Source organism: Balaenoptera borealis (genome assembly GCF_965194805.1).
Source record: "Balaenoptera borealis genome assembly, chromosome: 11".
Classification (NCBI taxonomy): Eukaryota; Metazoa; Chordata; class Mammalia; order Artiodactyla; family Balaenopteridae; genus Balaenoptera; species Balaenoptera borealis.
This window is the reverse complement of record NC_138868.1, coordinates 83,772,587-83,791,290: the sequence shown is the minus strand read 5'-3', so window position 1 is coordinate 83,791,290 and position 18,704 is coordinate 83,772,587. Positions and strand designations below refer to the sequence as shown.

Below are 18,704 nucleotides of genomic sequence, written 5' to 3'. Positions count from 1 at the left end.
GGGTTCCCAGCAGCCTTACCAGGTGAGTAAGGAAGGTCATTTCCTGGCAGGCACAAGAACCTCAGGATATTTTTGGGACATCAAGAAGAGAAGAATTCACCCAAATCTATATATATTACAGGTAAATCTGATGTCAAGTCCTTGGCATGGTTTCATGGTATGAGAGGCATTTAAAAGTTCAATCTGGAGATTCCTTTGAAAAATTCCATTAAAGCAGATTTAAAAGAGATGATATGGTCAATTACTATTCTTGCTGGACTTAGGTAAATAATCAGGCCAAGTTTAATGACACTAAACTTATTTTGCGAACAAATTAGTCTTAATTTGGTTTTCTTTGATAGAAGTGAGGGTAATTTTTAGAGAAAAAATGTGTGTTTCAGCAGAAATTATAATCTATATATATAGATCCAGTCCTGCAAACTGGACTGGATCCTGAATTCGTATAGTTTCCTCAAATATTTGGCTACAGCTCTTCAAACTAATGTTTCCAATTTTTCTTCTGCTGCTCGTTTTCACTTGGAATCATTGAGAACTAAAGCTGCCCTTTTCCTGAAGCCCTGCAAACTGAAGCTGAACAACTTGTTATAAACTTTAGAGAGATCACCATAATTGCCTATATTTAGACAAACCTCTTGACTGTTGTTGTGTAAGCTTCTTGTAAAGTTTACCTGAACACCCAATGACATCACTGAAGACATTTCAAACTGTAAAAGATGCTTTGACCCTGATATCTAGGAATCTTGATTGGCAGCTCTCAGGACTCAGACACTGGGTTTAGAATTTGCTCCAATCATTAACCTTTGTTTTTATTTTGTCTCCACACAAATACCTCTTATTAAATATCTGATTGCTTGCACCCTATAGGCCTAACTTTGAGAGCCTACCTGCATCACAGCCTCCAGAAATGAACTGACTTACTGTCAGGACTATGAGACTGATTGGATGAGATATAAAGCAATATATCTATTCAACTTCTGGACTGTGAAACTTCTAGAAGTTTCAAAGGTGAGACTGTAGGGGAACAAAATCTGCCACCCCAAAATGTATCTGGCATGTGAATTATTTCAAGCTGAAAACAATCAAGGCCCAAAAGACTCAGGAAGAAACGTTGACCTTCTTGCTAACTGCCTTAAGAATTTAGATAGAGGGCCTGTTATAGGAATAGAGCTATCACCAGAGAAATCTGCAAAGAATATGGACCAGGTGTGGTGGGGGTATCCTTAGAGATCAGAGCCCACTTAGTGTACCACGGTCTCCACATGACCCAAGCATTTGTTTGCCAAATATTTGCTTTTCCATCTCTGTGTGAATTGTCTTCCTCCCCCTTTGAGGTCCCAAACCACTACTTCCAACATCCTCTTTTGTCTTTAGCTGAAGATTGTATTTAAGGTGAGGGTTTGGGCCATTTTGGCAAGTTAGTTTTCCTGGGTCTCTCCCATGTATACATGTTATTAATCTTTTGTTTGATTTTTCTCCTGTTAATTTGTCTCATATCAATTTAATTCTTAGACCAGCCAGGGTAGAGGAAGGGTATCTAACCCTCTCTGACAATTCTAATAAATCTATTTTAAAATTAATTAATGACGATTTTCAAGTATACCTATTAAAGGTAAGAGAAGTAAAAATATTTCTATGACCCATGGTGGCTCCAGAATTTTAATAGAGAAGAGGTTTGAAGACTGTGATTTGGCAAGAAAGAATTTCCAAGGTATTAACTCAATTTGTGATCATTCTGCAAGCACATGATATATGGGTTTTTTTAAAGGACTGTCTGTTAAATCAATAAAAATTAAAAAAAAAAACTGTCAAAAGATATTTTTATTTACCCTTATATAGTATTTAGAAAATATAAATTAATCATATTAAATAATGTAAATTTTATTTTATTTGTGGTGACCTTTGAGTGTGCTATTTGAGATTATATGGGATAAAGTCCCTGCCCTAAACCACCCCATTGTTATCATTATCTGTGATCAAATTGTACAAAAGAGGGCTTTATTTCAAGGTGAAGTCACAACTACCAAGATTGTGAAGTGCTTCAAGTTATCTCTAGATATCATTCACTTTTTAAGTTGTGATTATCATCATTCTAAAATAAAATTTAAAAAATACTAGGCCTTTCACAAAAATGCTTTGCCTGGACTGTCATTTGCTGTGTGCACTCTGCCCCATCCCTGACTTTAGATTCTGTCATCTCCTAGACCATTCTCCTTATTCTCTTTATACAATTTCCAGAATTCTAAACCATTCCATGAACCATGACCATGTTTCCTTTTTCCATCCTTTGCTGATTCTTAAAAATGTCCATCGATTGCTTTGAAGAACTAGAATCCTACAATATTTGAGTCAAAATGTGGTTTAGAGGTTGTCTCCAACTTTCTCATTTTACAGATGTGGTCACTGGGGTCTAATGAAAGTTAGGTGACTTGCTCAACAAAGCCCAGCTGGGACACAGGTCTTCTGCCTTCTAGTCCAGTGCTCTTCTCCACAGTACTATGATATCTTTGTTCCTGTCTTCCTTTCTTATGTAGTTAGACTATTTGCTCATCCCTCCTATGGCTCTCTAAGGAAACTTTTCTTTTTCCTGAGAAGTTTTTCAGGCTTGGTAGGGGTTACCCCTTGATTAAGCTTTGACTCATATTCCCTGCACTAGGAAGTTGGCAACTCCTGTTCTCTCTGGCTAAATACTCCTTGAGCTGAGATAAATCTTCAAAGGTAAGTGATGTTGTCAACTGAACTGATCTTTCCTAAATATCCAAGAAGGAAGTATAGTAGATGACTTTCTTTAAAAAGCAATACTAACAGCCTAAATGATGACTTGATTTCATTAGATGGTAACATTTATTTTCTCTCATGGTTAAAATTAGATGATAGGTATATTTTGATACATACAAGATTCTTAATGATTTAAGTGATAATCTTTTATGATACCTAATCTTGGATCTCCAAGAACAACATCATAATAAAGCTTCAGTATAGTGAATTAGAAGGTCACAGAAACTCAATCTCATCTTTGAATTCTCATTTCCCCTCCTTTCCTATAACCAATTATCCATTAAGAACTGTTTTTCTGAAAAGTGTCTCCTAAATTTATGTTTTCATTTCTATTACACTGGCATCGCCTTATCAAAGCCTTTATCACCTGAGACAAGATCCACTGACTCTCTCAATCTATTCTTAGATCCTCAGAGTCAGAATAACCTTGCTTCTCTGCTTGTTTGTAGTGCTTTGTCAAAAAACCTTCAGTGATTTCCGATTGCCTCCAAGGTACTATTCTATTCTAGTTTTTCTGGTATTCAAGGCTTCCTAACAATTCAGTTTACATATATCTTTAAAATATAATTTCATTATATTTTGTTGAGCCAGACTCTGTGTCAAGTTTGCTGTATTCTCACTGAATCCTCATTGAATCCACATGGCTAGTAAATGGCAAAGATGGAAATAAAACCTGGGTCTGTCTAACACAGTAGCCCAGCCTCTTAACACCCCTAGTTCCCCAAACAGAACTTCTCTGCCTCCAGCCAGTCTTGTTTCCTTATAGTCCCAAATATGTTTTATGCAGAATCAATTCCAGTCTCACGATAGAAAGTTTACCAGGAATTCCTTTTTTTTTTTTTCCTCTTAGCTTTTCTAAATTCTTATCATTTTCAGTAATCACTCATTGACTTATTCATTCAATTAATATTTATCAGCTATTACATCTGAACCTATTTTATCAGGTCTTTCCCAAATATTCTAGATTCTAATTATCTCCTGCTTCTTTAAATTATCTATTTATTTTCAGGAGCACTCACATTTGCTCTGAGTCATACATTCCTTTACAATGTTAGTTGTACCATTTTTTCTCCTTCTTGAAGGACAGCAGCTGTGTCTTATGGTACTTTATACCATTCTCAGTCCTAATGCAGGGCAAGAAATATAGTAGGCATTCAATAACTAAATGCAGAATTGATATCTCAGTGAGTTAACTTAAGGTGCTACTTTTCAAGCAACCTACTAAAATGAGAGTATAGTGTGTTAGACAACAAAAGAGAATCAACCATGGAACCTAATGAATTTTGGGAAAATCTGGTATGAAGAGTGTTTTAAAACACAAAAAAAATAAAATAAAACAAAATAAAGCAAAAGGCTTCAAAACTGTCTATTAAATATTGGCAAGGAGGACATAAAAAATTACTGACACTAGCCATCTTAACGAATAATGGCAAGCAATTTTGTCCATTGTATAAACAAAATCATCTAAGAAGGTATTCCATATTATAGATAGTTAAAGAGATCACCAGCTCAGTTTGTGTAGCCAAAGAATACTAAAAGATAAAATCAAATACAAGTTTGTTTGTGAATATCAAGGGAAATCTGATACTTTCAACTAAACCCAAAGATAAAAATCACAGATACTGGTAATTTTATAGATCAGTTAGTTCTAATCTATTTTAGTGTAGCAAATAAAACATACTACCTTTAGATATATTTTTACTACCTAGAACAATATAATTCAGCACATTTTAGAAATTAAAAATTTCATTTATCTTAAACAGATTTTAAAGGTCAACTGTATTTGTTTTAACTTAAGATTTATTTTATTGTATATATAAATAGTGTATTTAATTCACTAAATACATCTACTTAACCTTTATATACAAATACTTTAAATTTCCTATCAAATTCTTGAGAGAAAATATTAAAGTTTTAATTTTTCTCTTTCATTTAAGGTTGCAGGTTCATTAGTAATAGACTAGCCTTTAAACATAACTCAAAATACATAACTTAAAATGTCTTTTAATTGATCTTGTTTCATCTACCTTGACTTTTGGGTTGGATTTTAGTTAGGTGGGAGAATGGCACAAACAGAAAAAGGAAATTGATTGATAAAAATAGGTCTTAGAGAAATAGAGATTATAAGCTAATGGGATCTTGAAAGGAAGCTATCTGAACTTGCCATACAAAGGGGGGCTCATAACTAGGAGAGCATGTGACTTTTCTGTTAATCTCTGAAAATAGCTGAAGACTAAGTATTCTAAATATGTGTCTATAAATATTTTAAGTTTATGCCATTCTAAGTGAAACACAGATCTCTTATCTTTGAGAGCAACAGGGCTCATAATCATATTTCAAACAGAAACATATTCTCTCACTTATTTTTATTAAAATTTGAATAGGAAGAAATGACAAAAAGTTTAAATTATTAAGTCTCGCCTACAGTTGTTCTTATTGGGGTTAATACTAGAACATATCAAATAGTCTTTTAGCTATTAGCTCCTCGTCAGGTTGGATACTTTTTAAACTACCAGTTTGGGCACTTTCATTAATTATTTTTTATATATTTAATAAATGGAATGCAGTTAATATGAGATCAATATTTTTCACTTTACTGAGCGACTAAACAAGAAAAAATGATATTTTATCTCAATTTCAGGTTATCCAAAAGAACTAGAAGTCACTGCAGAACCACCAACAATTCTTTCTCGGAATGAGATTATCATGATATATTTCATAAGAATTCAAAGTACACAACAGATCTGCCTGACATAACTAATGTCTGTGTGGATGTCCAATTTTAACACATAAATAGCCCACCAAAAATATTATGACTTTTTTTTTTTTTTTGCTTAGGAATGAATAATGTGCCTCTAATATAGCCTATACCTTTCACTAAAAGAGTCAGTCAGTGAGAAACTCAAAGTTAGGTTCTATCTGACTTCTGGCAAAATGCATTATCTGCTGAAAGTTCAGTAATTAGGTTTCTGGATTTGGTGACCATTGCAATATCATTATCTACATAAATAGTATACGTTGGCATTAAAATCAAATTTCTAGTTTGTATGTGTGCTCTCATGTAAGTTCCTAATCACATGACTACTATGGCTCCTACTCAGAAGACAGCAATCTTTAACAAAAATATATCCTTCTGAAATGATTTTCTTTCATTAAAAACCCCAACAATCCAATTTTAAGGTAAGGCCAAGATTCTAAACACATTTGTAACAGAGCAAAAACTGTGTTTCTGTAAGATGATGATTATTTACTGACAACTCATTGCCTGAATTCTCATTCTTTTGGCACATTTCTTCTCCTTCCTAAAATTTCCTTCTTCTTGATCCCCAACTGTCTCAGTTACATGATCCTAAAGCTTTCCTAAAATCCGTTTGAGTCACATTAAGATGTAGCCTCCTTGAAGAGCGACAATAACAAAAAACTATTGCTGGATAGAATCTGGAAGCTGATCCCTCCATAATCCATATGATTTCTTCAAATATCTCAAATTCTGGATGCTTTGTAAATTCTCTCACTTGTTTCCACTTTGGATTTCTCCCCTATGGAAGGACCAATTTGAAATAGAGTACCAAAGGCAGGGAATACTGATGATGTCCATGGATAACAACATAAAATGTGAGAGGTAACACTGGAAACCATTAAAAGCAATGTAAAAGGCCTGGGAAGTGCTTCTATAAGCATGGAGAAGTACTGCTCAAGACAATATTACCTACTTTTCCTCTTATTTTTCTAACCACAGTTTTCATAGGGTACCTTAAAAATTTCATTAATCCTATACTACTTCACACCAAAAGTCTAACTGACCATATTTCAAATTATGTATCATTTAAATTATATCAGCTGCTTATTTTAATAAAAATTTTTCTTAATGATATATTTTCTATAGAAATACTTTGTATTTTACTTTTAATATTTTTGTAACCTCATTATCCATTATGGTTTGATTGTCAGTTACTATCCATATTTTACATGTAGTGAAATTAACAACTGATGACAATTTCCTAAGGTCTATGTGAGAATCTAATCCTTAATGGAAAACTGGCACTGATATTTAATGATGATGGAAAACCTTAACATATAACTGATAAGACTTGTGTGAAGGTTTTCATTTTTTTCCTGGTATTACATTTGTAAGTGGATATTCAAATAACTATTATGCACAGGTGGCAAGCTGCTTTCCTAATCCTGGTGGGTTAAGAAATATAAATGTATAAAGCAAAAGGGATTAAAAATAGGTGGGGGAGGGGTTTCCTTCAAATAAATGGAACCCATTCTTTTGAAAGAAAACTCCCCTCTTACCTTGGTCCTGGAGCTGGTTAGTTCTCCTCTGTCCTCCTCCTAGGGGAGAAATACCCAAAGTTAAACAATAATAGAACATGGTCTTGTATTAAAGTCAAGTTCAGTTCTGGCTGATCCCTTCCTCAGGTCTCACAAGACACTACCAACTGTCTGATATACTGGGGCATTCATTGAATTGAACTTAAAATACATTTAAGGATTAAGCCAAAGGGGAATGAACATTAGCTGTGTAAGGCAGACAAAATTGTCTGCTCTTTAGTCAGTCTATTTTATTAGAGCTTCAATAAGCTGAAGACTGACTTAGAGCAGAGTAATTTATGGAAGGGCATTGATTGGGTAATTTTCATCAGCTGGAGTGTATCATGAAGGGTATACCATGGGGAGTACCTAAAGTTCCCAATGTAGAGAGAGGCATACTGTGATGTTTCAATGAATTTCCCTGATGTTCTTCATATCTTTTGAGGGTAAAATGATAGTGCTACAGGCAACACCATGTTTGAAGCAGTACTAAATCTAGTATGAACAAGAATTATTGTAAAAGTGAAAAAAAACACTAATAGGTCATTAGATGGGAACATTCGGAAAAAGTCTGGGGCATGCGTATGATAAGAAACTATGTGCTTTGTTTTTTCAAAACAGGGAATCATAAGTTAGATAAAGAAGGGATTTTTTTTTTTTTTCTTAATGTGTCTCTATCTAACTAGGACTCTCAGTGTCTTTGGAGAGAAACAAGGCAGCATATTGAAACAAGCATGGATTTGGGAATTATACAATAATAGGCTCCTATTCCAGTTCTGTCATTTCTCAGCTCTTTGACTTGAATTTCAGCAACATCATCTGTCCAGATGAAGATAGTAGAACCAATGTCAAGGGGTTGTGGGGGAAAATATATTCATATACATGTGCTTGGTATGTAGTAGAGTAGTTATTAAATTTTATTTCCTTTTTATTTATATGGTCTCTGATATGGTCTTTTATTTACTGGAATTTAGTTGATTTACAATGTTGCATTAGTTTCTGCTGTAGAGCAAAGTAAGTCTGTTATACATGATATGGTCTTTTCTTACTTGAATGACCTTATCTCTTTAGACACCAATGTCTAATTAACTGACCTTAGCGTCAATTCCTAGATACCCCTTGGCATAATTTCAAAGATAGTGACCAGCTCCCATAAAAAAAAAAAATCAAATACCAGACAGTTGATTGAATTCTGTGAGACATGGAGGAAAGTGGAGACCAAGAATGAGCCTGAACCCATACAAGATCATGTGCTATTGTTATTTAACTTTGGGTAACTTATTAAGATTCTTTATCAAGTAAAATGACATCAAGTGAGAAAATGGATGTACTTTTGGAATGTCAGGTTGTCACAGTATATCCCAGAGATGTCAAAATGAAGGATGTTGTAGTCATTACTCAAGTGGCTATTATGAAAATGTGCAGGGAAAAAACACTGTATGGCAGATTCTATATTACACATCTATTACTGTTACAATTTATTTAGTGTTGGATTCATCCTATGAACCTTAATCACCTTAACGTTACATGATATAAATATGGCACAATAAAACTCCTCCAACTACAAATATACATATTTTTTTCTCATGTTCTTCCTTGGAAACTTTAACTTCATATATTTAATGAATATTCTAAGAATGGCTATTTTGACAAACCAGGCTTTATCCACTATACTCTATAAATTCTAAAGAATATATACAGATATAGAGACTTTCCTTTTTTTCTGAAACAGATATATTCAAAAATCATAAAGCTGTGCTATAAATAGGAAAAAAGAGTAAATTATATTTTATGAAACACCTACTTCATCCATGGAACCCACTTATCCGATAGAGTTTTTGACGGAATTATCTTTATATTCTGAAATGATCTGAGAATCTATGAATAAGAACAACTGTAGGTACACTGCTGGGCTTGGTTACAATTACAGTGGCTGTACAGTCTTCATACTTCTGGCTGTACAGTCTTCATGCTTCAGGGCATAAACTGATTGCTATTTATAACGAAGGGAAAAATAAAAAAGAAATTAAGTAGTACTAATATTGTTGGAGCTATTATGGTGCTCTTAAAAATCAACCCTCTCAAGTATTACATATTGAACCACCACGGGATACCACATTTCATAGATCAATTTTTATCATATCTAGATATGGAAATATATGTTTTATTCTTAAAAAACAAAAGTAAGTCCTTCTACATGTATGTGCATCACTTTAGCTGTTTTATTCCCACTTTTATATAATCCAAAGAATTTTGCCAGATTTGTACATTGCCAAAAATTTGATGTCAGTATATAATTTTAAATCTCTCTCTATATAAGTATACAAGAACTGTGTCTATCTCTAGCTCTGTGGTTCTCTCAGAGAAGTGCTTTCCTTAAATACTTTTCCATTTCACAATGTAGACAGACTATGATAAAAGCAGCTATTTACTTAATTAGTGAATTACTTAATTCCAGAATCTGATGAGCTTCTACGGAGGTTCTGGGGATGAATTTTTACCCCAGTGTTATTAGGTGTCCACAACTTCAAAGAGGTATAAGAGAATTCTTTGGTTATTTTGCTAAAGACAGTTCAGGGCATGACTCAGAATCTCAGACTCTCAAAGTGAGAAGGGAATTTTGATGTCACTGTCACAGTACTCTCTAAGAGATGTGAGAATCCCTTCTACTTCTCTTTGAACAACTCTGATGTCGAGAATCATAGCCAATTTCCCCCCATGTTTTGGACCAGTTTTAATTGTTGTAAAATCTTTCTTTGTGTTGACCCGAAATCTACCTCTGTGTAATTTCTTTAACTTATCAAGAGTTTATTTAGTTTTTAATATGAATTAAACTTTATAGTTTCTTGAGCTCTTATATGGATATTTTCAATATGTCTTGAAATTATCAATGTTGCTGAAACTGCAGCATGGAATAATCATAGAACTTGTTCAGTAAGTTTTCAAAGTAAACTATATTTATACTAATAAGTTTTTTTTCTTTTTTTGTTCTTTTCCTATAAGAGCACTGGAGAGAGTCAGAAGATCTCCATTCCAATCTCAGCTGTGTGGGACTGTGGGCAAGTCACTTAACATCTCTAATTTATAATGTCTTCCTCTGTAACAAAATGACATCATAAAAGGGTTAAAAGGAGCAACTAAAAATATATATATGTGGAAGTGGTTTGAAAGCTATAATGCTGTACTGCTACTATTATCGTTTCATTTTAGAAATACATTGCTCAGCAATTTTTAGAGCTCTATGTTAAGCTAAATTTAAACATTATGTCTTAAAAGTGAACAAATTAAAAAGCACGTTAATTAAATAATAGATTAACTGATTCTTTGCATTATATGATATTATCATTGCTATGTCATTTCATAGAAAGTAATTCTTTTTTTTAGTCTATGACCTTCATTTTTACTCTGGAAGACAATCAGGTCAGTTTTTCTTGGATTCCATTTACTTCTATTTACCTCTAATTAGCCTAGCCTCAAATATAAGCCAAAAGTTAGGGCATTGATTTAGGGTTCTGGATACTTGGTTTAATTTTACGTTTTTTATTTCTCATTCTTTTTATTTTTTAAATTTACTTTTCATGCTAAAGATATTAGCAACGTAGAGCAGCTGTACTTGTTGATAATACTTTTTTTGTGGTCCTAGTTGCAAATTCCTGAAAAGAGGGGAAACTAGGGACCAGGTGTCTGATGATGTCTTCTCTTAGTTACTAACAGGATTCTGGCCTGTTACTATATCAAAAAGGATGTTCAGAAGTTGCAAATCTGTCAGCTCCAAATATGAAAAAACTAGGCTTCTATAATAGCAGAGGCCTTGCAGGTAGTTCTTGACAGTTTTTATATAATCTTTTGTGTAGTGAAGCAACAATGGAGAGGGTCCATGTACTCTTACGTTGTCTTTGAAAGTGAGTTGCTTGTGTCACATTTGTTTGATTGACTCCAATTTGATCTTTATTTTGGCAAACTCCCAAATAGTTAACACTTAGAGAAAAGAGATTGAATTTTTAACATTTCTGTAAAAAATATTTGTGTATTAATTTCTTCATTGAGTACCCTAGAGAAAAAGTTAAGATAAATAAAATCTAGATTATTTCAATATGATGTCATGACTTTGGTCAATAGTATTTACAGTGATAGATTTCTTCCACATTTTGGTATTGTATACTTTGAAAGGCAGAATTAATGCTAAGAATATTTTTATGCCTTTAATGTTTTTTTCATTGTTGAGTTGTGTGACAGTAAAGAAACATATTGAAATGGCTTTACAAAGTTTCTGAAAGTGTATTTCATTCTGTGAATGAGTCCTAACAGTGAATTTTAGGTTTTCAGAAAGTTTGGAATCTGTCCATTTAAAATAAACTACTTTTAATCATGAAAAAGCTATTTCTGGTATTAAGGAGGATAAACAATGTATTCACGGTATTTCTAACTTTTGTTTTTATGATTATTATTTTTAAAATGTTCTCATAATCAATATAATGCCCATTTCTGAGAAGACCTGTGGCCAGGCTAGGTATTTTGGAGACTTGAATGGTGACTTTCTATTCAGGTGTTGCCAGGTGTGTATGATACTATGTTTGTGGCAAAGCTATTTCAAATGTATGTTATTTCATTCTGAAAACAAGAATTATAGGACTGATTTTTGGGGAGAAACAAACATTTAAATAAATGAGCTACAGTTTCTTATCCCTACTTAAATTAAAACAGAATATAATTCTAAACCAGGGTCTTTACTATTTCCCAGTTCATTCCAATTGACTGCCAAACTATTCTATCTTCCTTCTCTTAAATATGAATAATAAACCAGCCCCATCTTTGCTGATGTTATCTTGGCTGAACAGACCCCTTTTCACTTGCTTTGTTGTTCCTTTGTGTCCCCTTTATAACCTGAGCACTAGCACTGCAATTACTTCTGGAAACCAATCCTTGTAGTGAGATGATGTGTAAAGATGAGTGACATAATATGGAACCTGTCCAGCTATTAGACATATATCAAGAGGAAACACTTAAATACACTACTAATATAGGGACAAGTTCATCTACAGCACATTTATTACATATCAGATTATGAACTTTGTCCTTAGATACAACTTTATGTTTCCTAAATACACGTGGCATGGGTAGGTCAAGGCTGCTTGACTTGGTTGGCTATAGGTTCTGCACTCACGTTAGTTGTGTGTTGCAACTGAATTAACTTGAACTTTATAGGATATAGATATTCTTTTGGGGGATTCTTTATACTTAAAGTATTTGTTTATAGGACAATTGTGTGGGACTAAAGAACAACAGCTTGGAATTCTGGCTTTTCATAGACTGTTAAAATTGAGATCTAAACTTAGATCTCTTGTTAAATCAGGTTGTGAAGGCTTAAACTGTTAAACTTCTTTTGTAGCAGTTTTATCTTATGAAATTTAATCCTCTTTGAAGTGGTATAAACTAAAACAGCCACAAATTATCCACTTTTCTCAGGTAAGTTACTAAAATATAGCTTCTAAGTGTAATGGAGAGGAGGTGTATACAGCTAAACACTGAATTTAGAAACTTTCAAGTGGTGTTACCTATGGCAACCACAAAACATCTCCAGAATGAACAACTTGAAAACTCTCTGGTAAATTCTCAGGTGGAACCCAGCAACCATCTGTTGAATAAATTGGCAAATGAATGAAAGCAAATCATATTGGCATTTTTTTCTTTCTACAAGCGGGGAGAATGGAAAATGTATAATGCTTGGTGAATCTTAAAGAAATGAAGAAAAATGCAGGATATTTTTCCTTTTCATGGGGAGCTGTAAATTTAATCATCTTTTAACTGCAGGAAAGAGCTAAATGAAAAATCTAAAATTTCAAATGGCAATAGAAAGTTTTATGTTTCCTACTGCACTCAACATCTAGCAAGGGAAAGATGGGATGTATGAATTCTAAAGGGGATTATTTTCCCCTGGGACACATTTAGCATTGATACCTTTACCATGTGACATCTCAGTTTGTGAATGTAAAATACTTGGTACCCACATCTCTAATAGCAAACTGGGTAAGTGTTTAAGCATATCACAACAAGGGGGATTTGTGTGTGTTTGTGTGCATTTATGCTGAGAGGTGCAAATGATTTTTTGTATGAGTGTGTTTTCTAATCCCTAGGCCAACAGACTATGTTCCAAAACATAATGGGATCACAAAAACTAAGTTATCTGTAGCATCTTTTAATATGGCACCAAATAAAATGAGGGATATTCATAAATGAAAACATATCTCTCCCTTCCCATAATAGTTAAAGAAAAAAAACATACTTGTGTACTAATCTGCTGCAACTCGTTTCCAGAAAACAAGTTAAAAGTATATTTACTTGAGGCCAAGTGCTGCTAAGTAATATTAAGTACTCAGCTTTAAATTTCTGTACTTTTAAGTTTTACTAGTGTCTACATTAAGTGCTAACAATTGACTTGTTACTAACACCAAAAACAGACTACAACTTTACTGTCACACACAACATCCAGCAAACTCCTTCTTTCTAAACTTTCCAAGTACACCTGAACTGATGACTAAATATGTCTCACAAATTTTACGTAGGAAAGTGGTTCCTTACAGATAATATATTTTTCACACATGAATTTGAATATTAAATTTAATACATCTGCCCTAAAAAATACTCCCAAGTTGAAGAAACATAATTTGGCCTACAGAGAACTCTACTTACCCTGATACAGATTTAGACTTGAGCCAAGTGTCTTATGAGGCCAGCGATTGTGTTAAATACTGAAATAAAATGTCCAATGAAGATGTGCTATTCTAATTCCCATTCTTAGTACTTCCTCTCCCCTGCCATGATATTGCCGTGGGGGGTCTGAGTTGCCTGTTGTAAACTAAGCATGATGTGCTTGGTTTCAAAGGAGTAGCTCCTGTTGCCACAGATTCCTGTAACTGGGCATCAGCAAGTCCACTGGGCCTCATTTTTTCCCCAGATTTCAACCACTGATCAAGTTCCTTTGGAACTGCTTTCTCTTGAAAGACTTTTTTTTTTTTTAAACGACAGATCATTTGTCTTATATTAGGCACAGTTCCACAAATATCTTTAGAGAAGGCAAAATTTGAATGGGAATTATCCCTATTGAATAATAAAAGTGTAGGAAAGTAGCTTTTTCGTTTTTTAATTTTATTTTAAAATTTTTGGCTGCACCACGTGGCTTGTGGGATCTTAGTTCCCCGACCAGGGATCAAACCCGGGACCATAGCAGAGAAAGCGCTGAGCCCTAAACACTGGACTGCCAGGGATTTCCCAGGAGACTAGTTTTTTAACGTGGCTTCAAACATTAGGGTCAAGTATAAAAATCTTTACAAAGACCAGGAGAATTCTGAAGATATGATCCCCTTCTTTGTTTCCTGGAAGTACTTGAAAATACTAGATACCATGAATATTTTTAAAAGGGGTATTTCTCATTTAACAACTATTTAATAGTCAGTAAATCTGTATTAAATAAATTACGATTTACTCTAAACAATCTTTATCAGTTTACTTATTGCATGGTAAAGTTGAGAGTCTAGAAACTAGTGTAATATAGATAATACACCAAAGAATCTACTATTTTGATAGTAAAGTATACAACTTTCCTAGATAATAAATACTATAGTATAGTACGTATCTATACTAAAGTTGCATAGTAAAGTTGATAGTATTGATAGTATAGTCAAAATACACTTACTCTTTCATCTAAACTTTACATCACATTGCTATGCCATCTAGAGTGTCTATTTTAAAACAACCTTTAAAAATTTCTAAACCAGTGAAGACTTTTACAAGAGTTTTGGATTGCCAAGGGTACTGGAGAAGGGATGAAAAGGAAGTTCATGTAGAATAAATGGCATTGTGCATGTGGAAAGAAGATTCAGGAGAAATATCAAAGTAGGGAGATAGTGAAACATAAGAGTTTTTACCCTTTTATCTCACAATAAGACCTGAAAGTTTTCTTTGGAAGGTAACTTAGAAAAACAAATAGTAATGCCAGTAAGATTTAAGTTTTTTCACTCACTGATATTTATAGTTTGTAGGTGCACTTACCTATAATTGCTTTCCTTTTTAATTTTAAAATCTATAGATTCTAAGTTTAACAACATCAATATACCTGGAATCATTCTATCACCTACAAATTGGAGAATCTATTTCAAAGCATAATAAACCGATAATTTCTGAGCATACTTATTGGCCTTCTGTAACTGAGAGCCATTAGTGATAGCTTGATGGTTTTAACATTGTGAAACGTTATGTATGTGTATGCCCAGCAAACGCTAGCCTGAAATAAAGTCTCTTTGAACAATAAGGAGCTTTGCATATCATTCTCTGCCATAAAGATGGGTGCCAGTCATAACTGTTGTAATATTTGTTATCCTAGTCACAGATATATATGCTCTGTGATGATCCTGATTGCCTGTGTTTTAAAGCCTACATTAAAGACCCAAGTCCTGATTTTCCATCCTGATTATATATCCTACTCTTACTCTTTTCTGTGACATTTATTATGAAACATTTTGACCAAACAGCAAGATCTGGAAATAAAAAAAAACTCCCTAGATCAACAGAAGATTGCTAGTCATTTGTCTGCATTCTCTGGTTATACTTATATCAGAGGAAGATTGTTTTCCTTTTCATAAAGTCTCATATTTCCCAATGAATCAAAACAGCAGCGTTTGGAAGAAACCATAATTAATGACAATGAAACAGACCAGTCTCAATGTATCCAGAACTATTAACTTAAAAACTTGGTTAAAAAAATAGATCTTGTGGGAAAACAGACTTAGTCTCAACTGAACAAATGAGGCAGAAAGTTTTCAAAGATACTCTTGATGCAGGTATGCCCTCTGGATCTTGTTCTGATGACTGTAATTATTTTGAATTTCATCATTTATACAGAAGGTGCCTATTGGTCCATCTCTATATTAGTTTGCCTCTTTTGAAGCAGAAGGTTACTAGTTGAATAAGAATGAGAATTTAAGCTTAATGAGCCTCCTGCTTAGTTGGGCTGGGTGTGGGGGCGTAAGGAGGTGTGGGTAAGGTGAATGCTGGTTAGCCTTCAGTGCACTTCCAGTATTCTCAAAGACAGGACAAAATGACTGTGGTTTTGGCATGCAGGGGCCAGCTTGCTCAGGAAATTGTGGCATGTATAAAGCAAAGCACATAAACAAACTCTTAACCCAGGAAGCTGAGTTTAACAATTGCCTCATTAACAAGATCCAGGGAAAGACAGGAAAAGAGGGGCAGGCCAATAGCTGATTATTATACAGTTCTAGACAGATGAAGCCCTTCAGCTTCTCCCTAAACAATCCCTGTAGTGTGGACTTGACAAAGTGGCACATTTAAGAGGGAACACTCTTGCTATCAATGGGAGTCAGGCGCACCCTTATCTGAGGGCCAAATTCAGTCCCTGGAACTTGACTTTATCAGTAGACACAAGACAGAGAACAAGGCAGCTACATCCACAGAGAATTAATTAAGAGCAAATGCTACATCCAGTGAATGTAATCAATAGTGTGAACAGTGATCTACATATCACCCTCCGTTGCTGTCTCCCTTTCTATTTACTACTATTTTGATAGCGATTTATTTGCCACATGGCCTCATTGAAATTACATATTTCTCATATTGCATCAAACAAAATATTCCCTTAAAGACCAAATATTCTAATGCCACTTTTAGTTTCTGAATGGCTGAAATCTTTTTTGGTAGAATTTTATCATAGATAATTTATTTGTTTGGCTTTCTCCGTGCACATTTCTCCAGTTTCATGTGCGAAGTGTTGTCAAATAAACCTGACTTCAGTATTGCCAAAGTCTACACCCAAATATGTCTTTGCTGGCTAACTTTGCTCTATCTCCTTTAAAAATTGTCCCTTTTGAACATACCATGAAACCCCTCTCAAATTATTACAGTGTTGTTTGCAAACACAAAATACTGTTTTAACACAAACTTTTCAGTACTAGTATTTGTTTCTTATATCTGTTTCAACTTCTCCCCCACCCAGCACATATACCCAAAGTACATTGCAGTTCCCTTTTTGAAACCAATCATATAATTTTATATTGTTTTCACTCCTCCTAGGCAACAGTACAGGTCTCATTACCTTCATTTTTCAAAGGCTTACCAGAAACATCATTTTTCAAGACAAGGTTCTTGGTTAATTCCTTTGGCAAAGATTCTGATTTCTTCTTGAATCTGTGCTTTGTATGAATCTCTCCTAAGCAGCACTGAGACCAGAGTAATTTGTCAGTCGTCACTTTTGACCCCGGCTTTGCTCTAACCCCAGCAATTCAACAGCAGCCTTTGTTACTTAAGGAAAATAGGAAACTCTGCCTCCTGGACATAAACATGTGAATTTTCTATGTCCAGGACCAAAAGGGTGAAAAGGGCAGATTTCACCAACATTTCCTTAAGAAATAAAGTCCCACTTTTAACACATGTGGACTATCAACCACATGTGTGACGCTTTGGTCATAAGTCACATTTTAGGGGTCTATGTGTGAACAATTTTGAATTGTTACTGGGTCTAATTTTACAGATCTTACTTACCCCATACTCCCTTTGCAACAGTAGAGAGTGTGACTTGAGTAAGCACAATAAAATCAGAGCCCAGTTTTCCCTGTAATCATAATTGCATTTATAAATAAATGTGATTTACAAAGTTAGCACTGATACAACTCAGGATTTTCTAAAATATAATGATGCCATAATAAATGAAACATTGAAATGGAAAAAAAGTGTTTTTCTAGAAGATATTGATTTCTTCTTAGAAACTAGCAGGCAGGCATAATTTTAAAAATAATGAAAAAATGTAGAATTATTACTGACACAATGAGAATGTAGATTTCAGTGACCAAAAAAAGTTGATGAGATATAGAAGCATATGCTACCCATGTTTTAGGCCCACTGGAAGCAGCTAGTGTTCAACCAGTTTGGTTTTTATATGGCCTTAAAAGATATATGTCAATTAAGATTAATTATTCTAAAATTAAAAAAAAAAATTACCTGATTGTTGACCAAAAAATATGAAATGGAGAAACAGAAAAACAAACAAACATACCATGTTCACACACAAAACAAAATAATTCTCTCAGGGACATCAGGGAAGGTGGAATACTATAACAACACATGTTATATTGTTATACTATTCCACCCACCTTAATGAAGAACCCTTGGGTGTTGCTACTCCATAGCCTTTCGAATCCAGATTTCCTCCCACTTTCATTGTGTCACATGGCTTTCGCTGCTCAATGTATTCATTCATAGTGGACTCCAGGAGAAAGGCAAATTTGCCCTTGGATTTTCGGACACGAGCTACTCCCTCAGCTGTAGTCCTAGTGAACACTGATGGCTCTGCTGATCGCATGTAGGTCCACATCTTTTCATACACTGCTATTTTTGATCTCTGGAGGAAATTAAAATAAAATTAAATACAGGAAAGAAGGGAACAAGATGTTAATATTGACTGAACCGAGATAAGGATAAAGCCTTCTACGTTACCCTTTAATTGCAATTTGCCATAATAACATTATTCTTTTTCAAATAGAAAACTGCCTTTTACAACTGTTTAAGAAAATCATTGAAATGAAAGACATTTAAAAGTGATATTT

At 34.0% G+C, this 18,704-nt stretch overlaps 1 protein-coding gene across 9 annotated transcripts in view; it reads right to left on the bottom strand.

Annotated features, from left to right (window-relative positions):
* Positions 1-18,704, bottom strand: part of GRIA4 (glutamate ionotropic receptor AMPA type subunit 4) — a 551,958-nt gene that overhangs the window by 41,303 nt on the left and 491,951 nt on the right. For 6 of the 9 annotated variants that reach the window (XM_082339906.1, XM_082339902.1, XM_082339907.1 and 3 more), the window contains one exon: positions 18,252-18,499. In XM_082339906.1, the coding sequence (XP_082196032.1) occupies positions 18,252-18,499 (248 nt within the window). Of the gene's footprint in view, positions 1-1,224; positions 7,114-18,251; positions 18,500-18,704 lie in introns of those variants that run through there. The other 3 variants (XR_014231116.1, XM_082339909.1, XM_082339910.1) reach the window with 2 other exon arrangements.